Here is a 26,474-nt window from a genome sequence, read left to right on the forward strand (position 1 = left end):
CAGTAAATATTATTTACCGTAACAAGAACAAAAGTAAATTTTATTTACCGTAATATTTTGTAGTTAATCTAACAGGAAAAATATCAGAGATGAGGACTAGTTAATCTAACAGTAAATACGATTTACTAATTATTTCCGTGAACAATCGAGGACTAACAATTCGACAGTAAATCATATTAACCATTGAGTAAATCATTCGTTTCTATGGTAAATATGACTAGTTAATTTAACAGTAAATACGATTTACTAATTATTTCCGTGAACAATCGAGGACTAAAAATCCGACAGTAAATCATATTAACCATTGAGTAAATCATTCGTTTCTATGGTAAATATAACAGTAAATCCGATTTACTGTTATATCGATCTTCTCTTTATATCTCTCATCTCTTTCATTTTCACTTCAGAGATGAAGACTAGTTAATCTAGCAGTAAATACGATTAACCATAATATTTTCTAGTTAATCTAACAGGAAAAATATCAAATATGAGGACTAGTTAATCTAACAGTAAATACGATTTACTAATTATTTCCGTGAACAATCGAACATAGTAAATCCGACAGTAAATCATATTAACCATTGAATAAAGATGTGCGCATTCCATGAGTTGGCAATGGCATATCTTTTTGCATCTTATAATACTAGAGGCCACGAAATCCTGTGTTTATATAGTATAAAATTTAAAAATTTCAACCAACTTGGTAAAATAAATAAATAAAGTAAATAAAACCACGTAAAATAAAAACAATTGGGAACATCTCAGGAAATGCTCAACTTTGCACACGATCAATGATCACAAACAAAAAAACAACACAACTGAACCAAAAAAAACAAAAGCACAATTAATAAACATGAATACATTAGAAGAAGAAGAAGAAGAAGAAGAGGTAATTAAAAATGATCATCCAGTGTAGATATGTACACCAACAGCGATGAGCAAGATAGTGATGAGTCCAAAGAAAATGACCGTGTGAACCAGAATCGAAAGACCACTTGTTTGGAAATTTCCAAATTCGACCACTTTGTTCCTTCCCGGAAGCTGAAACAACAGTCCTGGGCCTAGCAAAACAAATAGCACCACCGCTATCACCACCGGTCCCCAATCTGCCATTCTCTCTCTACTCTCTCTCTAGAATATTATATATATGTGTGCATCTGTGGTGGTGTATATGTGTGTATCACCGTGAACAATCATATCTGGACAGTCACTCTCCAGATCTGCGTGACGAAGGCTGGTTCGACGGCCGGGTCTGCTCCGCCCCGGTGACCTTGCGACGAGGAGGGTTGTCTCTCCCGCGCCTCTCCGGGCGACGGCGCCCGACGACTCGGACCTACAATCGTCGCCCCCAATTCGCGCGACTGGTCTCCGTCCCCCGACGTTCCTTCGTCGGCGCTCGCTCTTCTCTCGATGTACAACGACGAAGAGGAGGACGAAGAGATCTTCTCTCGCGCTAGACGGGGAGGTGGACGACCATGTCGCAGGCGGCGGCGAGGGGGTTTCCGGCGACGGAGGTGAGGGCGACGAGGAGGACGCCGCGGGATCGGGCGGAGGGGAAGAAGATCGGCCGAGGAAGAAGATCCAGATCCAGAATGACCAAGATCAGATCTTCAAGCTTCGGGGAAGATTTTGAGAAGAAAGGTTGTTGAGCAATGTAATACGTTTAGTAAAGGGTATTTTAGGGAATCTAATTTAATATTGGCTAAATTCCTAATAAATTAATAGTTTGGCTATTATTTTAGTATCACCCATAGAGAATGGCCAATTGTTAACAAATCTCAATATATAATAGGGAAAATTTTCATAAGCAATCTAAAACATACGTCACTTTTCATATTTTACTCATATTTTCAAAATATTTCACTAGTAACCGTTTCTATTTTTTCGAACAAAAATACCTTTATGTTTCAGAAATTTAGTAAACAATTATTGAAATCTGATTACCAATTATTGTAATTTGGTCAACAAATATTGAAATATGATTAACTATTATTGATATTTGGTTAACTGTTATTGAAATGAGATTATTAACTACTGAAATCTAGTCAATAATTATCAAAATATATTAAAAAAATTGGCTACTTAAGCCACCTAAACTATATGAATTGTAAATTAGCCAACCTTTAGTAAATACTTTATAAATAGCCAACTTGCATACGTGGCAGCCTATTAACTACCTTTTTTTTATATGTTTGGCTGGATTAAATAAGTCTTTTATTAATATGCTAATAAGTTAACTTGGCTATTTACAAGAAATTAACGAAAGGTGAGCTATATCCCAATTCACTATGTGTCTATATAACTTAATAACCCAAATATATTATTGAAATATGATTAAAATGGTTCGACTATTTCCACAATATAATAAGCGAGCGCTATTGAGTGAAATGGTTATTGGGCCTATTGACAAGCCCATTGAATTAAGCCCTAACTGCCCATCACGGCTGATTCTCTTTCGCTTTGAACGCGAATTTTGGTCTTGGTTTCAAACAAGCAACGCAACTGGTTCTCTCTATACCTCTCCCGAAGCTCTAGCAATTCTTGCAATACGAGATATGGAGGTCGTAAGTGGACGCAAGAGGAGCAGGAAAAAAGCTTCCTCGGATGAGAATGACGCTTCCAAGAAATCGGCACAAGGTTCGTCTTACTCTCTCTCTCTCTCTATGTGTTTGTGTGTATGTGTTTACTTATTACAGTATATGGGCAATTCGTTCCCAGGGCCTGAGCACGAGGAACCACGGAAGTCAAAAGGCCAAGCGAAAGAGCACAAAGACCAGCTAGAAAGACTCAGAGAAAAGGTGAATAAATCACACTCTCTGCTTCTTTTTATTTTTATTTTTTTTATTATCAGCAATTGATTTGAGAATGACTATTCGATCAAATGAATTGGCTTTATTCGTTTCACGCAGGACCCGGAGTTCTACGAGTTCCTGAAAGAGCATGACAAGGAGCTCCTACATTTCAACGACGAGGACGCTGATGTAAGTCAATTCATATTTTGAATACAAGTTGTTTCTCACTGTCAACATGTTTCATTTCAAGTCTCTCGTGACCATTATAACATGTATGTACGTATAGGAAGTTCCGTATTAGTATGCGAATTGTTGGTCACTCTTAACAGGTTTCATTACAAGTCTCTTGTTACTATTATAATATATATGTGTATATAAGAAGGTCCATATTTGTATGCAAATTGTTGATCACTCTTAACAGGTTTCATGACAAGTCTCTTGTTACCATTATAACATGTATGTATCTATAGGAAGGTCCATATTTGTATGCGAATTGTTGATCACTCTTAACAGGTTTCATTACAAGTCTCTTGTTACCATAAATATTTAGGAAGGTCCATATTTGTATGCAAATTGTTGATCACTCTTAACAGGTTGCATGACAAGTCTCTTGTTACGATTATAACATGTATGTATCTATAGGAAGGTCCATATTTGTATGCGAATTGTTGATCACTCTTAACAGGTTTCATTACAAGTCTCTTGTTACCATAAATATATAGGAAGGTCCATATTTGTATGCAAATTGTTGATCACTCTTAACAGGTTGCATGACAAGTCTCTTGTTACGATTATAACATGTATTTATCTATAGGAAGGTCCATATTTGTATGCGAATTGTTGATCACTCTTAACAGGTTTCATTACAAGTCTCTTGTTACCATAAATATATAGGAAGGTCCATAGTTGTCTGCAAATTGTTGTTCACTCTTAACAGGTTTCATGACAAGTCTCTTGATACCACTATGATGTACATGTGTAAATATAGGAAGATATGGACACCGACGCCGAAGAGCTGGTAGAGGAAGAAGAAGAAGAAGAAGCCGATGATAGCAATGAAGTCAAGAAGACTATCGACACTGAAGAGGCCGCGGAGGAGAAGAAAGACGAGAAGCCTTCGGGGCGGACAATCACCGCCGAAATGGTTGACGCGTGGGCCGACTCGGTGCGAGCGGAGGCGAGGCTGTCTTCGGTGCGGTGTCTCATGAGAGGGTTTCGGACGGCGTGCCACTACGGAGACGACAGCGGGGACGACCCGGCGAGCAAGTTCGGGACGATGTCGAGCAGCGTGTTCAACAAGATAATGCTGGTCGTGCTGACCGAGATGGACGGCGTGCTCCGGAGGCTGTTCAAGCTGCCTGCGACGGGCGGGAGGGGAGAGATGGTGCTGAGCCTCGTCGGGACAAAGCAGTGGAAGAGCTACAACCACATAGTCATGTCCTACCTCGGGAACTCCTTGCACGTCTTGAACCAGATGACCGACACGATGATGATCTCGTTCACTCTGCGCCGCCTCAAGTACTCTTCCTTGTTCTTGGCTGCTATGCCGAGTCTCCGAAGGAAGTATATCAAGGTACGTTGGAGCTCTTTGGTCCTCTCTCTCTCTCTCTCTCTCTCTCTCTCTCTCTCTCTTTTGTTTATGAATATTACGATTGCTTTTTACAATGCTAATGAGGCAGAACAAACCCCAAGGAGAAGAGACGAATGCCCACGAAAAGAAAATGACCCCAAAACCCCAACAGATTTATGAATATATAAGTTCTCTATTTTAAGGCTCTGTTCGTAACCCGGAAAATTAAGGAAAAATGAGAGGGAAAATCAGAGTTCTATGGTTTTTTTGGAATTCATGGAGGGGGAAAAGTTGGGGATAGTGAGAAATGAAACACGAAAGTGGATCCCATCCCCGCACGTAGAAATTTGGATGGATTTTAATTTTCCAAGGAAAATAGAATCTCCTCATCAGTTTTTTCCCTCCCGTTTTCCTTTCTCTCAATCCAAACAACAGAAGCTAAATAGGAAATAACCTTTAGGGTGTGTTTGAAACCCGGAAAAATACGAGGGAGAAGAAAATAGAATTGTATATAAATACAGGAGTTGAGTAACTCTATATTTTAGATACTTTGATCTATAGTCATTTAAGTGAGAGAAATTGGCTTAGAGCCTGGACTTGTGAAAATCTTTGTAATTTTTCTAGTTTATTAAATTGTGTCTGTGTTATTGTTTCAGGTTGCTCTTCACTTTTGGGGTACCGGGGGAGGTGCTCTTCCCGTTGTCACATTTCTGTTTCTGAGAGATTTGTGCATTCGTGTCGGAGCCGACTGTTTGGACGACTGCTTTAAAGGGATATACAAAGCCTATGTCATGAATTGCCAATTCGTCAACGCAGCGAAACTGCAACACCTCCAATTTCTGCAGAATTGCGTCATTGAGCTTTTCCGCGTCGATCTTCCGACTGCGTATCAACATGCTTTTGTTTTCATTCGGCAATTGGCGATGATATTGAGGGAGGCGCTTAATACGAGATCAAAGGTATTGTCTCCTCTTTTATCTTCTTGTGCAAGTTATCTTGATTGATAGTAGAGTACTCCAAAATAATGCCCTCACTTTTTTTCATTTTCGTGCAAAATAATACTCGCTTCTTAACTGCGTAAAAGTATTTATGTAAAATAAGACCCTCGTTTTTAATTGTGCAAATTATTACCTTTTCCCACAATTTTGCGACGTAGGAAATAGTATTATTTATTATACATGACTACTTGACTTTAATCTTTAATGTCTCTCAGCTAGTATCATTTGTCATACATGAAAATAGTAGAATATGGTAAACGCGCCACCGCACAAGCCAATGGGTTCACATCACTCTACCAATCCAAACATTTTCCCACTCATGGGTTCTCTCTTTTATAGGAAGCATTTCGTAAGGTATACGAATGGAAATACATAAACTGCCTCGAGCTCTGGACCGGAGCCGTGTGTGCGTACGGAGTCGAGTCCGACTTCAAGCTGTTGGCTTTTCCGCTGACCCAGATAATCACCGGCGTGGCCCGGCTGGTTCCGACCGCGAGATACATTCCCCTGAGGCTGCGCTGCGCGAGGATGCTCAACCGAATCGCCGCCTCGACCGGCACTTACATCCCCGTTTCCATGCTCCTCTTGGACATGCTTGAAATGAAGGAGCTCAACCGGCCCGCCGCCGGGGGAGTCGGCAAAGCCGTCGATTTGCGTACGGTTTTGAAGGTATCGGATTGGATTGTCAACTTTTTTTTTTTATAATTTTATTAAAGACTGGTTTGATGTATTGATGCGTGTGTGTTGCCAGGTCAACAAGCTTACCGTGAAGACCCGGGCGTTCCAGGAGGCGTGTGTGCTCTCTGTTATTGACGAGACCGCGGAGCACTTGGCCCAATGGAGCTACTCGCTTGCCTTCTTCGAGCTGTCGTTTTTTCCGGGTGTGAGGTTACGTAATTTTTGCAAATCTACCAAAGTTGATCGCTTTCGCAAGGCAATGCGGCAGTTCATCCGCCAGGTGAATTTTTTTTTATTTTTTTTTATTTTTTTTATTTTTTTTTTTTTTGTGTGTGTGCTCGCATGTCTGACTGAACTCATTACCTGTGCTAGATTTTACCAGATTCAGTAGCATTATGCTCATCTATTTAAAATCCTTTTTTTCCTGTCTCAGGTTGAGGCCAACTCTGCCTTTATAAACCAAAAGCGCACCTCAGTTTCTTTTACACCAAATGATCATGCTGTCGCGACTTTTCTCGAGGTACGCACCTTTCATTTTTGTTTATTTAAATATTTTATCATTTTTTTTACAAGCTTCTCTTCATATTTGGTGACACACTGGTACATACCTTTGTTTTTCAACTTTTTATATTTTCTGCCTAAAATCTCTCATTTACCTTTTCATCGAGTTTATCATTGTCTCATCAATCGACTTAGAATCGTATATTTTACTGAAGGCTGAGAGAGAAGCGGGAGCGAGCCCTCTGTCGCAGTATGTGTTGACTCTGCGACAAAGAGCTCAGCAGAGAGCCGACTCGTTGGCCGATTCCAGGTTCCTTTGTCATATCGGAGCTCTTTAAAGCCGCTTTCTTATTTATGTCTCGTGATCAAATTCCCTAATTTTGCTTATATACATTCGACTGTTTCAGTGTTCTTGTCGGTGAAAACTCTTCTATATTTGAGAAGAAGAGAAAGCCTGAAAGCGACGACGACGAAGAAGATTACGACGACGATGACCTGGTTCCCGATGAGGAAGGCAATGCAGCCTTTAGTTCCTCTTGGTTACCCGGAAGTGATTCCAAGTACGCTTAATGCTCGATCACTCTCTCTCTCTCATTCTTAATTTGTTGAAAAGGTTTTCATGCGTTGTTGTCTTTTGTTTGAATGAAACAGGGCTAAGCAACCCAAGGAATCGAACAAGAAGAAGAAGAAAAAGAAGAAGAAAGGGGAAGAATCTGCGATCGATGAAGATGTTGTTCAGGACTTGGTTCTCAGTTCCGATGAAGACGATTATGATGACGATGCGTTCAGTGACGGAGAAGACGAGAATGAGAAACCGGCTTTGCCTCCGAAACAGCGGAACAAAAAGCAGAAGCCTAATGGGTCGAAGTTCAAGAAGTCTAATGGGAAGAGATCGAAGAAAAGACAGAGAACCACTTCTAACTAGGCTGTTTCTGTTGTATTCATTTGCCAAGAAAATTTTGATTGAGTTGGGATTTTGCTTTTACTTTGTTTTGCAATATTTGTTAACACATAAGAAAATGTATTGCCACCGAAACACCATCTGTCAGAGGGCCTAGCTATTTATGCCAGTGTAGCTCTAAGAAAAGTGCAAATTATTTTAAGAAAAATGAGATACTAAGTGAGAAATTTTGTAGGCTAACTTCTGCCTAAAGTGAAAGATAAGAATTTTTTATTTCTTTTTTAAATATATGAAATGATGGCTGGAGCTTTAAAATAAATAAATAATCCAAGCTCTATCTATTTATATATTAGGTTTCGTCTTTCAAATTTCCCTCATTTGTTGAAATCAAAATAACCGAGGTCCACTGACCAAGCAAAAGTTAGTACATTCTAGAAGAACAAATAATTCCAACAATACGCCCGTAATACGACTATGAAAGATGGTTATTCCATCCATGGTCGAACTATAACCCAATAGTTTAACATAAAAGGAAAATGAAATTGTCATGCTAAAGCTAAATACGAAAGAAGAAAACACTGAAAAAAGAAACAAAGGCCTTTGCGAGGTGTGCCCCGAAATGGGATTCACGACAAGGAGACGGACCAAATCGAAGGTATCGACGCCCATCCAATAGAGCATGCACAGCAAGAATACGTACGTTGTGGATCCTCTATTTTATTCCCTAAATCGTACTCATTTTTTTAAACACTTTCTTCATGGTACTTATGGGTCGTTAAGGAACACATAGACATGGAGCGTAAAACCTATCAGAATTCGAACATGCGGTGTTTTAAAGCACCAAACCATGCATCATGCACGCAAACAATTCTATCTACAAGATTATCACATTCTTTTCCAGGTCTTCCATCTTTTTTTCTCTTCTTCATAGATCTCGCCATCGGTCAAGCTCATTTGTTTATCCATCGTCCATAACTCTTATAATTGAATGAAACCTTAGAAAAAGAAGTGTCTCGATGCACGAGGTTGAAGGGGGTCTTGGTTGATATTTCTTCTCTTAGAGAAGAAAGAGAATTGTGCTTGGTTGTTCTTCACTCTTTCATTAAGAGTACTGATATATATCAGCAGTCAGAGAGTACTGTCCATCTCTCATCAGCGGCCGTTGATGAAAATCATTATCGTTTCATTAATTTAACTGTGTTTATGACAATTAGCTTTATATGCTAATCTATCGATAAAGAGTTAGTTACAAAGTGTGCTGAGCACGGGATTGTTAGTTAGAGCGTGTGCTAGGCACATGCCTGCATACGCATCACACTAGTCGTGCTAAGCAATCACGCTGACTGTGCTGCTCATATTCACTCTTTAATTTACTAAGTTTATAAAAGTCCAGAGAGCACGGTATTTCCCTATGGCCTTTCGCAAATGCAAGACCGTCACTAATCCTCCTCAATGTCTGGATATCCTTTTAGTGCATTCCTTTCGGTATCCTCGATAAATATCATATATGGGCAAATCTCGAAATACCATCGATATATATCCGTTATCCTGAAAGATAACTGACTTTTGGAGCGAGCTATTTGTTCATAAACAATAGAGAAAAATATTTGCAAGATTCCCGTTAAATTTAGTATTGGATTATGCATGTGTTTGCGTGTGTTGCATATATCGGAGATTTGTTCCGACCATAAAGATTCATCAGTCACAAGGCCAAGCTAAACAAAGACCAGCTAGAAATGTCTCAGGAAAGGTTTATAAATCAGTCTCATGGCCATGCGAGCGAGCACAAAGGCCAGTTAGAATGACTCGAGAAAGGTTTTTAAGCTTTGGCAGAGGCAATTGATTGAAATATGTGGGTATAAATTGGGTTATTAAAATTATACAGGATAAACCAGAGTTCTATTGAGTTTCTGAAAGAGCACACGAAACCAGAATGTAAATTAGGGAGGCTAATATGCAAAGACAAAGTTTAAAGGGGCTAATTTATAAATTTGTAAGGTAAAAATTAAAAACATTAACAAAAAAAAAAAATTGATGGGGGTTAACCTGCCCCCACTTGCACCTACCTTCGTGCCTAAGCACAACAATAAATTTTTACATTTAAGAAATTCAAATCCAGAGAGAAAGCGCATTTAACATTGAGAGTTTAGCCAAAGATAAATCAAACATGCGATCTTTTAACAATTGCAAAATAGAACAATACCATTCGAAACAACCCGGGCCAAAACAATAATCTGTAACAAAGAAAATCTATGGCATTCAGTTTTCTACAAGTAACAAAACCAGCCTGTAAAAAACTAAAATCTAACAACTTTTTTTTTTCTCAAGTATATAACAAAAGAAACAAATAGCAAATCTAATGACCCACCAAAACTTGAAGCAAAAGATATAAAACAAAGCCTATCTTTCTCACTCCCTTCTTCCACTTCAGCAACGCCAAGCCAAAAAATGCTAACATTTGAAGATACAATCCTATTAAAAAAAAAGCCTGACAGTTCTTCTCCTTCCAGCCCAGTGTACCCCTCCTAATGTATTCACATTCCTCAACCAAATAGACGTGAAATTATCTACACTAATCCCAATCACGAAACCGTCAATAGTAATAATTAGCACCGAGTTTACTATTACGACACTCCTCCCAAAACCTTTCTAAGATCAGCTTTCTGTTCAGCGGTAAGCCTTGAAGGATATCTCACATCAAACTTGATTCTCAAGTTACCTCTCTTACCCGGCTCTTTAGAGATCGGCATGCCCTCGTTCACCATGACCTTCTCGAACCCGGGCTTGACGACGGTGCTCAGCATTATCGATAAGCTTCTTCCGTCGAGAGTCTGTAGTTCGAAGGTCTTTCCGGTGAGGGCTTCCAACAGAGTGATCTCTTGGTTGACCACGAGATCGTTACCGTCCCTTTTGAAAACGGCGTGTGGTTTCTCGTCCACCACGAAGATTAGATCCGCGGGAACGACCCCGGGCTCTTGGTTTCCCTTCTCCGGGAACGTTATCTTCGTGCCTTTCTTCCATCCGGGTTTTATCTCGATCGTCAAAATCTCTTCCACGGTGCGAGTATTACTGCAAGAACGGGAAAATGCTTGTTTAGAATTTGATCATGAGTATATTCCACGAGCTTTATGGACAGGTGAAATTGAAGCATTTAGGCATTTCTGATGAGTCGATATGAGAACTACATCATTATTAAACAATCATTTCGCTTTTTGTTTTTTCCTTCAGAAAATTAATATCAGGTGCTTCTACCAAAATGCTGGCACATGCTAAGAACATATTATCCAAACAAAAAGCATTAGAAAGGAACTAATAAGGTCCAAATACACAATTAAGGCAAAAGACATCAGATGCAAATGAAAAAGACTAAAAAGAAGAAAACAAAGCTGGACTAAGAAAGATAAAACTATCTGCGTATTCATTCATGTTTAATTCCACACGATAGATGAAAAAAAAAAAACTGTCCCTAAAGAAACAAGAGTAATTTGAAAACACAATTTGAAGGAATGTTGCAGTCCATAATACCCTCCAACTTCTATAAACCGGGTTTCTAAGCCAAAACATCAGCGCAGAGTAGTTCCAAAAATTCTTTGGGAATAAAACGAAGTCTAAGCTTCGGAAGTTCCAATTCTTCCAATGCTATGCCAAAACCACATAATTTAGTCTACCCTAAGCCGACTCTAAATCCTTAAAAAAAAAAAAAAAAAAAAAAAAAAAAAACTGGCCAGAAGATAAGGACATTTATAATACATTGCTTGCCTAATTATAGCACACCCAACAACCCACTATTTCTATAACGCATTTTTTACGTTTCCGTTCTAGCATAAACAGTTGAATTTAAATTAAAAATTAAAAAGCACAAAGGATTATTCCTTCGAAGACTCTACCACAACTCGCCAACAGACCGCTAGAACAACAATAGATTCAGAGAGCCCTTAGACACAACATACCCTGCTTGGACTCCAAGCTTCAGTGTTGGACTGTCGGTCAAATAAATAAAGAACAAAGGGGCTAAACAATAAAGGAGATGATTGGCATCTAAAGCCAAGGAGTTAATTTCATGCCATGTCGGAATGCTTTGACTTAAATTCCCATGACAACGAAGTCTTGAAATCTTCGGTCAAGTCTATCAGCTATCATCGTATTCAAAGAAACAGAATAAAAGTTTTGATATAGACAACACCAACTTTTTTCCCATTTTGACTACTGGAATGCCTACATGACTTCCAAAGCCTAGACTTTCGTGGCCTAGTATCACCAAATTTTTCCACTTACATCCTGATATTAATAAGCCTACAAGATCAAAATGAATCCATTTCTAAGTTTCAGCGCGTAATAAATAATAAGTACATGAATAAAAATGTTTCTAAAGGCCTAATCTTATTCAGAACTGAATTAAAACAAAAAATTATTCATTAGAACCCTAAACGGAATTCGCAAGAAACATTAATCGAATCCAAAAGCATCCGATTTCCAAACACCCACCGAATTCAAACGCCCCTTTCAAGGATCCCATACTTATTTTCAATCCGATTCCTCGGACTCATATTAATCAAAAACCTAAAAAAAAATAACAAATCTAGAAGAAGAATAAACGATTCACAACTCAAACACAATATCAAAAAATCGACTCAGAATCTCTAAAATCTACAATCAATCAATCTCTTATAATAATAATAAAATTAAATTAAAAAACGTCGATTCCGATTCCAAACAGACCAAAATCGTGAAACTAACCCGAATGATTCACTGACAACCCTGGAGATCTTCATCTTCTTCTTCACACCCTTGTAAAGCTCCTCGAGACTACATGGAAGCAGATTCTCCACCGCCGCGGCCTTCCTCTGTCCTTCCGCCCCGCTCCTCCCCCGGCTCGCACTCCTCCCTCGGCTCGCGCTCCTCCCTCCGGCGCCGGAGCTCTCCGATCCAAAAATCTCGGCAAATATATCGTCGGCGTCGCGAAAAGCGGAGGCGGAGGACGCCGACGCCGAGGCGGACTGCTGGTGGCGAGATCGCGGCGGCGGCGGAGGGAATTGGCCGGACTTGAGAGCCTCCTCGCCGTGGAGGTCGTAGATCTGGCGCTTGAGGGGGTCGGAGAGGACGTCGTAGGCTTCGGAGATCCGCTTGAATTTGGACTCCGCTTCGGGGCGGCGAGCGGCGGGGTTCTTGTCGGGGTGCCATATCATGGCGAGTCGCTTGTACGATTTTCGGAGATCATCTTCGCTCGCGTTCCGGTTTACTTTCAGTATGTTGTAATAATCCACCCCCATAATTCTTCTCTCTCTCTCCCTCTCTCTCTCTAGAGATATATAGGCAGAGAGAATCAAAACGACGCCTTTTTGGGAACTATGTAATAATGTAATATATGTATGAAGTCATGTAAAATTGATCGCCTTAATTAGGCAAATGCAATTTATTACTACGATCCTTCGATTTTTTTTTTTTATTTGGTCACCTGCTTTAAAAAAAAATTTGTACAGTTTTTTTTTTAATTTTTTTTTTTTATACCTATTATGTATAAATAGTTTATTGGTTCATTTTGGATGCGCTTAGATTAAATAAATTATTTTCCACAGAAAAATGGTAAGTAAATATTTTATATTTTTTTTTCTTCTTCATGGTTTGACCCTCGACACAGATAACTACTGTTAACAATATTACAATAATATTGACGAAAAAAAAAGACAATGGGTAAGAATTAAATTAATTAATTTAAATAAACTAGAAACCGGATGAACCTCAAACCGGCATGAAAGAATGAGGAGAAGAGAACGGAAAAAAGAAAAACGTCGAGGCCCGTTGGACAGTTTCCTTGAAGCTTTTTATCACCTTCCCACGGGTGCTGGATTTCGTGAGTGAAAGCCTCCCAGTATACAATGACGAACAAGACGAGCAATGCACCACAAGATTCGACTTCAACGAATTAGAACTCGAGCGTCAGAAGCTACCACCGGACTACAACCACAAAAAAAATTCGAAGAGAGGGAGAGAGGATGCGTTTTGAGGTGTGTTCAAATCAAGGATTTAAATACCGGGGGAACCGGACGGGAACCGGTCCGGTTCCCCCTTTTTGGAGCTCCCCGGCACCGGAACCACCAAAACCGGAAGTTTCCGGTGGTTCCGGCGGAGGCGGCGTCCGGCCGAGCGCGCGAGGAAGAAGACCCGGCGAACCTGGGATGGCGCTTTCCACGAAGCTCGGCGAGAGAACCTGGGTGGTCGAGATCTGAGCGCCGTTCCCCTGGGGTGAAGGACTTGGACGAGAAATCAAAGAAACAGGGAAGAAATTTTGAAATCCCAGACTCACCCCTTGGCCCAACGAAGAAGAAGGAGAGATAGGGTGAGTGGGACACGTGGCTGAATCTCGTTGGCTCAAAGAAGTGATTTTTATATCACTTTGATTTTTTAAAGGGAAGTCTGTAGTACGGTTTATTTAATTTATTGATTCAAATTATTCATTCTTTCTTATATATATAAAAGGTTTCTCATAATTCATTCGTTCTCCTTACCTTAATATATTTCAAATTAATTCGATAAACTCATTATTCCAAACCCAAAATGATGAAAATAATTCTTAAAAAATTAATTTACATAATTTTCTCGTCCTTTTGACGTACTTAATTTACAACATTAAGCTTAAAATTTCGAGTATGACCATTGTATGTTCGCTATGAGTAGTCATTTCATTTATATCCATTTTATGTTGAATTTGTTGAACTATAATATTTGATGAATTGCGTTGTATTTTATCATTTTGTTTTGTACTATTGAACTTATTTTTGTTGTGTTTGTAATTTTATATTGTGTTGAAACATTTTACACTATTTTTAATTTTATGAATTGTATCCTACATACTTTGTATGCTTTTTTTGTATATTTCTTTTATGAATTCCCCTCGGTAAATACGGTATTTGACGGTATTCCTCTACGGTAACGGTAAGTTCAACGGTACCGGTTTCCTTTTTTTTTCTCGCTTCCCCCGGTATTCCTTTACGGTACGGGGGGTTACCAGTAAATTCAAAGGCTCGGAACGGTAACGGTAACGGTATTTCGATCCTTGGTTCAAATGAGAGAGCTAAGACTCCTTGTATAGGGCAAGGTAGAGTGGTTACGAATAAGAACCAAACCAAAACCGCTCAGCCTTCAAGGCTTTTATTTCCATTAACTCTCATAAAGAGCTGTTACAAAACGCTCAAAAAACCGTCCAACCTTAATGCACAAGGTTACAAACCGTTGCCTTAATGCACACGGTTACACTAACTTCAATGTTTAATTCTCAATATAACACAAGAGTTATTTGAGGAATTAAAACTTTCAGAAGTGAAGCAATAAAAAGATAGGAATTAGCCTAAAAGCCCAAAGATTGAGACATTTCCAAAGCCCGAGTCCGGCCCAGCTTGGCAGCGCGCGTGTGTGTGCGCGCGCGAGAGGTTAAGAGTTAACCCACCCTCACTCTTCTCTCTTGCACTTGCTTATCCACTAAAGAAATATGATAGTATATATACACTACACAACACACTTACCCAACCCATGTGGGACTTTTGCAATTCACTTCATTTACACATAACAAATGTGTTCTTTTAAGTATACTTTGAACATCAATTTCTCATTCATTATAATAATGATTTTGAAAAATAAATAATCAATCTTATACCCGTCGCAACAATGAATAAGAATACGCAAGAATTAACAAAATCAGATGAGTGGACCCCACTCAAATATTAGCCACAAATCACCCATACATTTGTAAATAAATCCTCTTAATTTACAATTCTTCCAACAACTACTACAAACGTATCTTAATAGGAAACTAACTTTAAAGATATAATTTTTTATATATATATCGACCAAGAACGAGTCATTTAGTTGATTGTCACGTTATACACATGTTTCACAATAACTGCCATATCAAAGATGATTCTCAAGTTAAGGACCATCGTGGGAAAAGGGGTAGAGTCAGTTCTTCAAGTCCCCGCAACATGGTGAACTTTGTCAAATTCAAAATGGTCTTCTAGTATCTAGTTTGGTCTAATGATAATTGCACACCATTTTCAAAGTAGAACTAGTGACTTCAAGTCTCGCCTACAAATATATTTCTAATAAAATATATATAAAAAAAACATAAAGTAAGTGAATATTTGGGCTAAACTAAACCTGGCATTCGGCACAGAACCAAATGGAAGGAAGAGCTTCCGAATGGTATGGGTTGCCTCACGGAACGAAGGATTTCCGTTTGCTACGGAAACGGCAAAAAATTTCCGACACATTTGCGGAAGTGGAAGTGACGGAAGGTGGCAGTGTAGCAGGGCATTTGCTTCCATTACGCCGTTACAAAATTTTGGACGTTGGCTAATAATTCTTTTATTTACACTTTCAGCACGTTTCCACACGTTCACTAAAAATAGACCTCATTTTAATTCATTTTTCACAACTCATCTCACAACTCACATTTCAATACTACAACATTACTCTATAGTATTGTCTACAAATATTTCTCTACAATATTGTCTACAAATTGATATATAGTTATTATCTAAAAAAATAGTTGATAATTTTGATATAAACTTTCAAAACATGACTATTAATGCAATGTAGTTTTATTGTAATGTTTTACTTATAATATTGCTGTCATGCTTTTATCTTTTTCAAAAAAAATTATTAATAAAGATGCAATTCATTTTACATATTAGTACTTTCTTTTAATATTTTAACATTTGAGTCCCTTTTCATTTAAATTTGATTTTTTTTTATTACTTAATGAAAATTAACGGAAATGCTAACTTCCATGAAATCTAACGAAAATTCCACTTTCGTTAGGCAATGGAAGGCAATAAATTGCCTAACAGAAATAGAACTTTCGTTAAACAATGGAAGACACACTACTGAAAATGGAAATTTCACTTCCATCCGATTGCCAACACGAGGCTAAACACGCGGTGAACAATAATATTTATAACAACAACACAACAATAGTGATGATGATGGTATATTAGTTTGTTAATGAAGTTATAATTATTCGTCATTTACAAAGTGTGGAGAGCCGTTGAAATGAGAGATGAATAAGAATGATAAATATAATCAAACATATTATTACGTATTCAATCACCCATTCTAGCATGTCTAACAAACAAAAATAATCAAGTTTGCATTTCCATTTCATTCATTCTCTATTCCATTCTCATTCTCATTCTCATTCTCATTACACCATTGCAAGCAAATATGTCATTAGTTCTCGTGAAATTGATACTCGTATTTATTACATTATACTATCACTTGAGTGAATACAACAACTATAGAAAAGCAGCCAAAACCTATCAAAACAAACAGATATTAGCCCAATCTATTGAATGTCTTCCCTAAAAATAATATATAGAAGTTTCCACCTTTTTTTTTTTTTTTTTTATATCACAAATCATCAAATCTTGTAAAGTAAAATAAAAAACCATATTAACTACCTATCGATCTAAAATCAAAAATCCGAATTTCAACAAGACCTTACCATGTCAAGAATTCCGCCGAGAGCTTTTATTTCACGGGGTCGTGGGACATTAGAGAGCGGCATTAGCAGAATTTTGTTAGTTGGACAAGAGCGATGAAAAAAAAAAAAATTTAATTCTACTTTCTAACGAGTTAATTAGAATGGAAAAACAAAGAAACGTACATTCGACTAAAAAATAAACAGAGCTTTCTAGATATAGGGTTTCTTACATCTCCCTCAGCCGCCGCTCCCCCCGGAGCCGCCGGACTTTTGCCCTGGTCCGACCAGCAGTGAAGCTCCGGCCGGGGGCAGGCACATCTTTTAATTTTGCTTTTAGCTTACCCGTTTTCCCTCCAATGGTTTTTCCCTTCCCTTGCCTTCCTCCCCTTTTGGTGTTCTCCGGTGAGCTCCGTCGGAGCCTGCACTTCTTGTATTTTATTTCAGGTCGGCGTGGTGGTTCTCCTTCAGATCTTGGGCAGGTTGACGTCGTCCTTTGCGTGTGGACCTCAACTGTGAGATCCGTTCCCTTCGGAGGAGGTTGCAACTGCGGCACTGCTGTGGGGCTTTCCTCGGTGGTGGTGGTGGTGGACCCCAGAGACCTATGCTCTGATTTGTTATCCGGCGGCGCCGTGTGGGTGGTGGTAGTTTGTATGGGACTGAGAGGGTATAATTTGGATGTTTACCTGTTTTTTCGTGTGTTTAGTTTGTTAAATCTTGTTGTCACTGGTTTATTTTCCTGTCTTTTTTATGACTATATATCTATTGAAATCGGATTAGCCGTTGTCCATTATCCCGTTTGTGGATATTTGTTAGAGCTTTGCCTATACAGACTGAAGACCGTTCTTCAACATGTTCAGCGGACCGCGGTTGGTTGGATCTCTCCACTTTCCATAAAGGGTTTTCTGACAGAGCTTGAATGCTCTATTTTCATTGTGCACGTGATGCACAAATTGGGCTATTACTTGTATTTGGCATTATTGTTCGCGTTAACGGCAAATCTTGTCTGATTTCGATCATTTTTGTTCATTGTTTCAAGAAGGTCTGATGATGTATTTGCGAGTGTTATACACATTATCTAATAGATTGGCCCCTGGCCTTTTCCTCAAAAAAAAAAAAAAAATAGAATGGAAAAACAAATAAAATAAATTATTAATTACAATACCAAATAAGTGAATAACCTAAGAAATATATATTCTCTCCCTCCCTTTCTATAACTAAATTCTAACGACGGCGTTATCACGGAGCAGAGCCTCCACGGCTCTTCTGCCGGAGACCAACGCGCCGTCAAACGTGGCACTCGTCAAGTGGTCCCCACACACGTACAGCCCCGCGGGTCCCACCTTCGGATCCTTGAAAAGATCTGTCGGAGGGCTCTGGTTCGGCTGAGCGAATCCGACCCGGTACGTCCTCAGGTGCTTCCAACCCGCCACGTCAGCCTCTCCGAACCACCCCGACAGCTCGCGCTTAACCTGAGCCGTCAGATCTTCGTCGGAGGATCCGTCGAACGTCCCGATCAGTGACACGGAGACCAGAGCCTTCCCCGGCGGGCCGTAGGATTGTGCCACGTTGGTGGCGAAGAACATGTTGTTCACTATCCCTTTTCCTGACCCGTTTAGAAAGAGAATCGGATCTTGAGCCGGAATTCTTTCCCGGTCCGCTGAGAAGTAGATACAGACGGTACTCCGAGGCGGCTTTCTCTGAACCGGTTGGGTTAGGTTTAGGAGCTTATCCGATTCAGGTTGATCGACGGCCAGGATTACTCCGAGCTCGGTCTCGATGATTTCTCCGGTGTGTAACCTAACCGCTGGGGATTCGTGTCCTTCGATCTCGATGGACGCGACTCTGGAGTTGAAGAGGATCGAATCGGACGGTAATTTCGAGGCTAGTTGGTTGGGAATCGCTCCGATTCCTCTCGCTGGGAGAGTGTTTTCGCCGAGGGCGAGGCATTTGAAGACGAAATCGAAGAGGCGCGAGGAAGTTTCGAGGTCTCTGTCGAAGAAGATTCCGCCGAAGAATGGTCGGAAGAACCGATCGATGATCGATTCTGAAAAGCCTGTTTTACGGAGGAGGTCGATCAGAGGAACTTCGTCGGAGGTGAGAATTTCGCCGTCGGTTTTCGTTAGGACGCGGAGTCTGGTTGCGCCGATGAGGATTTTGTCGAGGACGGTCCCGATAGGGTTGGCGAGGGAGAGGATCGAATCGGAGAAGTGGCGGATCGGATCGGCGACGGTGTGGAAATCGCCGGAGAAGAAAACTCTAGCGCCGGAGTAGAATCGCTGGAGATCTAGGGCTTCGTAGTCGAGAAGCTTTTTGGCCTCTGGATAACCGGTGATGAAGATCTGGAATCCGCGATCGAGAAGGAATCCGTCGACGGAATCCGTTCGGACTCGGCCTCCGACGCCGTCGGAAGCTTCTAAGAGGATGAACGGAACGTTTTCAGAAGCGAGTCGTGTGGCGGCGGCGAGGCCGGCGAGTCCAGCGCCGACGATTGCGACGCCGGTGGTCCTCGATGAGCCGGGACGTACGGACGGAGGAGAAGAGAGCGATTGCGATGAGGCTCGGGGTTTCAATCTGATGCGGTAGGGTCTATGGTGTGGGTAAGGGAGAGATGCTGGGAGTGGACTGAGGATATGCAGTGTCTGTGTTGTGAGTGTCATTTCGAGAGAGAGGGAGAGATGTGGTAGACGAAGAAGAAGAAGAAGGGGTTTTCGTTTCGTTCATACGTGGCATGGCTTATCCGTTAATTGGTTATTGTGTAGCGGGAAATGGGAAGAACTGGGTCCCACAGGCCACATGTAATGACACGGAAGCAGTAGAATTTTAACGACTAACGGTTGACGAGTATTGGGCAGGGGCAGAGTAATAGTTGGGCTTTTAATAAGAAAGAAAGCCCAATTTTGTCATCTTAAATTCCCGAACCGAATTTACATGAATAGTATTACTTTCTCTTACTTTAATAATGACTAATTTAAATGAAGAAATTATGTTAAATAGTTGAATGGCAAAACCTCGCTTTAAAATTATGGCTTTACTATTCAAATATTGAATAAAAAAAATTAATTTAACTCGTTCACACTTTTTTCTTAACTATTTTCTTAATTCTCTTACTTTAATAACGTTCACAATAAAAAAAAATTAGAAAACTGATGTTGGCTAAAATGAAAACCCTTACTTTTGAAATGGGTTAGTTAGTTATAAATTTAAAAAATGTAATCACAAATCGCCTTATTCATGCGTTTAGTTAAAAAAAATCAAACAGTCCATAAATAACAATTTTTTAATTTTTATATTATAAGGTTCATATTTTAAATGAAATAATAAACAACTATTAAAACTTTAAATGAAACTGTAATGAGTAAAAAATAAAAATAAGTCAAATAAAACTATAAATAGACAAAATTGTAGTGACGATATACTCTCATAATAAGAATTAGAAATAAAATATTTTTGGAAAAAAAATGTTTTTAAAATGTAGTAGGTTGAGTTATTTATTTTTGCAAGATAGTTTAACTCTGGTGGCAAAGTCGCATGCACATGATGTGACATCTTCTAAATAGAAGGGTTCAAAGCCTATAATATATAAAAAAAAGACTTTCATGTTAAATTCTAATTATTATTTAATATAATCAATCGTGTAATTGTGTGCGATATATATAATCCAAAAATGACACGCAAAAAGAAAACTTGTGGTGTTTTTTCTAGTGTCCGTAAAACAAATACGTAAATTAGGAAATTAAAAGTTGAGGTATATACTTTGATAGTAGTGGTGGCTTTAAAAAATAACCAAAAGATCAAATGTTTAAGCTATAAACTAACAATAACTTAATGAATGTATAATAAACAAACAAGAGAGGAAGATTCAACTGCTGATATCTTGATAACTAGTCAAACAAAAGAGGTGATGGTTTATCCTCCCACGCCATCAACAAAAGAATGTTACATTGATTAAGTATTAATAACCATTCCTCATAGAGTATATGCATTTAAGTATTAGCCTAATGGAGTTGGTCCCAATTAATTGACATTTGATATTTGGCCTTAAATATCATGTATATTGTATGGCATAAAAAGAAAATGACATCCAATCTATATCAGATTGGATGGTTCAATTTAATTGGACGGCTAGATCTTCTGCCGTGTTCTATATGGACAATTTTTAATTCTTGAATTTTGTCACAACGCATTTGTCACGTCTTTTTCTATCCCAATTGTCATTGTATATTATTCATTAATTAGTGGATTGATCCACACCCACTAAAATAGAACAGCTTTGTGTCCAAAATATCCCAAAAAAATCTCTCATAAATCAGCACTGCCCTAAAAAAATTACTACAAATTCACCAAGACTTGGAACTTCTGAAATAAAAATAAATAAATAAAATTTCCCTTTCCCTTTCTGCACAAACACTATTGATAAAAATCAATCCAAACACCAAATAACAATAAAAAAAATTAAAAAAAAAAAAAAAAACATAAAATACAGACAAAAAATATACAAGTAAAACAAGTGGAGGCATAACTCAAGACAATGTGTTGCACAGTGAAGCTGGCAAACTCTAAAAACCCGAGCTCTAGTCCGACCGCAAACTCGAAGCCAGATCAAAAGCTCGCCTTTTTTTTTTCTTTGTGGCGCGGTAAAAAATAAAGGAAAAAGAAAAGAAACACTTAGCGCTGCAGACGCATCGTGACCGTTAATTTTTTTTTTTTTTTTTTCAGAGTGGGGTCGGGTCAGACAGCGACGGCTTTACCGCTGATGCTGTCGTGAAGCTGAAGAGAGCCGTCTTTCATGAGGTTGAGGCTCAAGCTCTTGAATCTCTCCCTCGAGTATTGCCGAGATGCCTTTCTCCAATCCGTTCCCGCCTTCATCATCGCTACAAACTCGTCGTAACTTACACGCCCATCCTGAAACCGAAAAAAAAAAAAAATTAAATTAAATAAGTGACCATAATTCGACAGTCATTTCAAAGAATTAAAGAAACTGTTTTTTTTTTTTTTTTTGTCCATAGGAAAATAGTCAACTTAAACGTTTGATATTGTTAAATAGTCAATGTTTGGTAAATTTTAAGTAAATAATCATTTTCATATATTTACAGACGTAAATCTTAAGTAAATAGTCATTTCCATATATTAGGTTACGTCATCATTTACGGCTATTTACTTAAGATTTATCGAACGTTGGATATTTAGCAATGTCAAACGTTTAAATTGACTATTTTCCGAATTTTCTGTTTTTTTTTCTCGGGATTTTTGGAAAGAAAGAAACCTTGTCGGTGTCGACTTCGCGCAGGATTTCATTGAGGACCATGGTGTCTGTCTCGCCCAGCTCATCCGCCAGCGCTTCCCTGAGCTCGTTGGGCTCGATGAATCCGCTTCCGTCTCTGTCGAAGAACTCGAACGCCCTCTTGAAATGCTCGTCGTTCTCCATTCTCTGCAGGTGAATCGTCACCGCCACAAACTCTCCGTAGTCAAGCACCCCGTTCCCGTCCACATCAGCCTAAGAAAAGATCAAAAACAAAAGCCCATTTATTTCATAGCTTATCACACATCAATTGTATGGGTCTTGTATTTTGACCCTAAAAACACTATATAAAAGGTAAGACAATTTAAGATTTTTAGAACATTATTTTATCTAATTTATACTTTTAAAAATGAAAAACAAGTTATTTTAGTTAATATATGTGTTTTAAGTTGTTTAGGTGTTGTATTTACTTTTAATTTTTTTTTTTTTCGAAAAGGACCAAAGAAATCTGATAAAAAAATCAATAGGTTAGGGACCAAAATAGCACAATCATAAAAGTTCACGGACTTTTTCGCTAAAAAACCTAAGAATAAAAGTACAAAAAAAATGTTTGGCTTGTGGAGTGTAGAAAAGAGAGTTTACCACTTCCATAAGCATCTTAATCTCCGGCTCGCCCAACTGCGAACCGACCTTTCGAAGCCCGGCCTTTAATTCGTCGTACGTTACTTTCCCGTCTTTGTCGGTGTCCATTAACGCAAACATGTCTTTGATCACTTCAACTTCTTCGACCGACAAGTGCTCGGCGATGACCTGAAATAATCCGATTAAGTCGTCTATAATCAAATCAAAGCACTCTAAAAAAAAGCATTAACCCGGACATCACAGAAGCTTACCCGTAAAGCTTTCTTTTTGAATCTGTTCATGACGGAGAATTGCTTAAGCCTTGTTCTCACGATATCGCCTAACGGAACGTTCGAAGTCTTCTTCGCGTTTTGTATCCACGGATGCTCTGCGGTAAAAAAAAAATAGTACGAGATGTTGATGTAAAGTTCACTCTCCACAGACATTAATTAAAACAATATAGCAGTACATAGCTTCATAAATGAAATAAAAAATAATAATTAAAAAAAAGAACCTAATTAAGATCCACACCAAACTCATAACATGCTTTGAAAAGACACAGGTAGACAGTTTTGGTGCCACAATTATTGTTTCAGAGCATGTCCCAGGATTTCACATTCAAGACACATACCTCAGTACATGACCCTCTTAATCATTGAACTACCACTCTCTCTTCCTCAACCTGAACTTGGACATAGCTTTATACTTTCTTTTTTTTATTCTCCTTCTTATTGTCTGTTTTCTTGTGGAGTACTAAACCAATAATTGAAGCGGGAAACTCACCGAGGACCTGTAGGGCGGTCAATCGCCTTCTGGGGTCGGGGTCTAACATCTGGCGGACAAGGCTTTTTGCGCTGTCGGAGATCTGAGGCCACGGTTCCCTTTTGAAGTCGAGAACGCCCCTCAAGATTGCAAGAGCCACGCCTTGTTCCGTCTCTGTCAAAAACAGCCCGCCCAAAAAAAAAATATTAAGAAAAAAGCTTGGCAAACAAAATAACTAAAGAACTACGGTAGTGAATGAGAGTGAATACCTGCCCAAAACGGTGGTACCCCACACAACAATATGTAGAGAATCACTCCGGCGCTCCAGATATCGACCTCCGGACCGTAGTTCTTCTTCAACACCTCCGGCGCCATGTAGTACGGACTTCCAACGATCTCCGTAAACTTCTCCCCTGAACATTTAAAAAAAAATCAAAACTTTGTTTTCAATGAAACAGTTTTAGGAGACGAAAAATCAACATTGTGCTTTGTTCCCGATTTGAACCTATCCGTGTCGAGTATCAAGTATAACAGTGTTCCATCTCAAAACCAATAAAGATGATTCAAAGTCCTCTACACATTTGTTTTCATCTTTCCGGAGTGGGATTCTTAACAGATATCCATACACTAACTCTCCTTCAGTTAAATTCAGGGACTGAGCTAAGGTGGAACTAAGGGGCGCTCAAGCTCCCTCTTAAATTTCAATCTTTATACATTCATTTAATATGGAAAAATTTCAAACTAGCCCCCCAAAATAAATAAACAAAATTCATCCACCCCCGTATCAATTATTCTTGTCTAGCTCAGGGGTCGATACAAAGTACCAGTAGCCTGGCATTATCGACCGAGAGACTATCCTAGCAGCCCCAATCGTCGCGTCCAAGGGGAATCGAACCGGGAACTGACAAGGACCACCAACCCCTCAAGGTTTCATATTAGCCCCCCAAAATAAATAAATAAAATTCATCCAATCAATAATTGTTGTCTAGCTCAGGGGTCGATACAAAGTATCGGTAGCCTGACATTATCGACCGAGAGACTACCCCATTGGCTTGAATATTCGCGTCCAAGGGGAATCGAACCGACAAGGTCCCAAGAATCGCCTTTACCACTAGACCAACTCCTCGAGGTTTCTGTTACGATCCTAGTTGACTCTCGCATCGCTAAGTATAGGATTGACACGCGAGAGTCCCCCATCACCAAAGTATGGGCTCAGTCTGTGGGTATATAACCTCTTGGGCACCCTCTCCCTAATATCTAGCTTTCGGGGACGAGCTCTACCCAAAGGATTGTAACAATTTCATATTAGCCCCTACCATTATGGCTTTGCTTTATCAACAAGGCCCCGACAAGGGGAATCGAACCGGGGACTGACAAGGTCCCAAGAATCATCATATCTAGCTTTTGGGGATGAGTTCTACCCAAAGGATTGTAACATTTTCATAATAGCCCATCCGAAATAAAATAAAAATAAAAAGTATTTAAGAAAGAAAGGGGGAGGGGTGTACCGGGCTTGAAGAAGACGGAGAGGCCAAAGTCGATGGCCTTGAGAGGGGAGTTCTCCTTCTTGTTAGCGAAGAGGAAGTTCTCGGGCTTGAGGTCGCGGTGCATGACACCGTTGGAGTGGCACATCCTCACGACCTCCGCCACCGTGCGAGCCACCGTGGCCGCCGCACGCTCGCTGTAGTGGCCCCGCGCCACGATGCGGTCGAACAGCTCCCCTCCCTCGCACAGCTCCATCACCAAATGCACATTCTCGTTGTCCTCGTACGTCGCCCGCAGCCTCACCACGTTCGCGTGCTCCGGCAGCGTCGACATTATCGCCACCTCCCGCCTCACGTCCTCTATGTCAATCTACACCCAACCAAAATCATATCCACATTAATACTTTTACGCCTTCTTTCCTTGTTGGTAATTTTCTCAAACTAGATGGAATTTTTTTTTTTATATAAAAAAAAAATTAAATTAAATGAATTCAATCCCAGCTGTTTGACATAAATACACAGAAAATTTCCATCAAAAGAATTTCTATTTCAAAAAGACCAATCCAATTTTTCAATATAACAAGAAATAAATAAGAGTTCGGAATTTTCTCAACAAACTGTTTCATAGCCAAATAGAAGAAGAAGAGGAAAAAAAAAAGTCAATTTTAGTAAATAGTCCACGAAACCGAACTCGTTTTTTTTTTTTTTTTTTTTTGGACTATTATTACTCACAGCAGTTCTGAGCTTTCTCTTGGAAATGGACTTGCAAGCCAAAGCCTCCTTGGACTCTCTGTCCGTACACAGGTACGTGATTCCGAACTCGCCTCGGCCCAATTCCCGGCCCAAAACGTACTTGTCTCCGATCCGAGTCCTCCGACTCAGCGGAATCACGTCCTTCAGCACCCGGATCGGAGCCGGACCGCGAACCGGCTCGTCGGAATACGGATTCGGAGCTCTTCTCCTCGGCTTCTCTTGCTCTCTCTGCTTCCTCCTCCGCTGACTCTGCTCGCTTTCCGACGCCGAATCGCCTCTTACACAGGCGCAGCAGTTTCCCATGGCTCTGCAGAGTCCTTCAGAATCGCCGCGTGTTTCGGAGCTCCGGCGAGGCTTTCTCAGGCATGAGAGAGACGATAGAGAGAAGAGAAAGTGTGATTCTGTGTGTGTCTAGAGAGAGAGAGAGAGAAAACGCGGGGTGGTTGAAAAAAAACAGGACTTTTTGAAAAACTAAAGAAAAGGGGAAATTAAAATTTTCTCTTATCCGTGATAATAATATTAATAATCATATTTTTATTTTGCATAAAAAATCATATATAATATATTATTAATTAGATTTACTTTATGAGAAAAGAAAAAATTTAGAATTACTTTTTGGTTGTGAATTGTGATGACCATAATTGCCAATCGGGCTGTTAGATTATTTATAATTTACGAAAGTATAATGGGAATGATGAGC

The 26,474-nt window shown here is 39.5% G+C and overlaps 5 protein-coding genes across 5 annotated transcripts; 1 reads left to right on the plus strand and 4 right to left on the minus strand.

The window, feature by feature from the left end:
* Positions 1-879: 879 nt before the first annotated feature.
* Positions 880-1,148, minus strand: LOC149383791 (uncharacterized). Its single transcript, XM_089629063.1, has one exon. The coding sequence runs from the start codon at positions 1,111-1,113 to the stop codon at positions 904-906; it is 210 nt and encodes a 69-aa protein (XP_089485189.1). The 5' UTR covers positions 1,114-1,148; the 3' UTR covers positions 880-903.
* Positions 1,149-2,462: 1,314 nt separating this feature from the next.
* LOC149383792 (Noc2p family) lies at positions 2,463-7,617 on the plus strand. The gene is made up of 11 exons (XM_089629261.1): positions 2,463-2,637; positions 2,719-2,798; positions 2,910-2,981; positions 3,781-4,365; positions 5,019-5,321; positions 5,700-6,029; positions 6,112-6,318; positions 6,472-6,558; positions 6,755-6,849; positions 6,947-7,099; positions 7,191-7,617. Exons 1-11 carry the CDS (start codon positions 2,556-2,558, stop codon positions 7,462-7,464), a joined length of 2,268 nt encoding a protein of 755 aa, XP_089485387.1. The 5' UTR covers positions 2,463-2,555; the 3' UTR covers positions 7,465-7,617.
* Positions 7,618-9,597: 1,980 nt separating this feature from the next.
* LOC149383793 (DNAJ heat shock family protein) lies at positions 9,598-12,814 on the minus strand. Its single transcript, XM_089628758.1, has 2 exons — positions 12,178-12,814; positions 9,598-10,509 (listed from the first exon to the last, which is right to left on the minus strand). The coding sequence occupies exons 1-2, from the start codon at positions 12,708-12,710 to the stop codon at positions 10,065-10,067; spliced, it is 978 nt and encodes a 325-aa protein (XP_089484884.1). The 5' UTR covers positions 12,711-12,814; the 3' UTR covers positions 9,598-10,064.
* A 5,228-nt stretch (positions 12,815-18,042) lies between these two features.
* On the minus strand, positions 18,043-19,666 carry LOC149383794 (FAD/NAD(P)-binding oxidoreductase family protein). Its single transcript, XM_089628752.1, has one exon. It carries the CDS (start codon positions 19,570-19,572, stop codon positions 18,130-18,132), a length of 1,443 nt encoding a protein of 480 aa, XP_089484878.1. The 5' UTR covers positions 19,573-19,666; the 3' UTR covers positions 18,043-18,129.
* A 1,596-nt stretch (positions 19,667-21,262) lies between these two features.
* On the minus strand, positions 21,263-26,263 carry LOC149383795 (calcium-dependent protein kinase 10-like). The gene is made up of 8 exons (XM_089628751.1): positions 25,754-26,263; positions 25,046-25,391; positions 23,807-23,950; positions 23,559-23,711; positions 23,048-23,163; positions 22,797-22,964; positions 22,179-22,409; positions 21,263-21,817 (listed from the first exon to the last, which is right to left on the minus strand). The coding sequence occupies exons 1-8, from the start codon at positions 26,075-26,077 to the stop codon at positions 21,644-21,646; spliced, it is 1,656 nt and encodes a 551-aa protein (XP_089484877.1). The 5' UTR covers positions 26,078-26,263; the 3' UTR covers positions 21,263-21,643.
* Between the last annotated feature and the right edge of the window lie 211 nt (positions 26,264-26,474).

The sequence above is a fragment of the Urtica dioica genome, chromosome 10, assembly GCF_054948205.1.
Source record: "Urtica dioica subsp. dioica isolate 48M chromosome 10, U.dioica_male_clone48M_v1_H2, whole genome shotgun sequence".
NCBI classification, from domain to species: domain Eukaryota; kingdom Viridiplantae; phylum Streptophyta; class Magnoliopsida; order Rosales; family Urticaceae; genus Urtica; species Urtica dioica.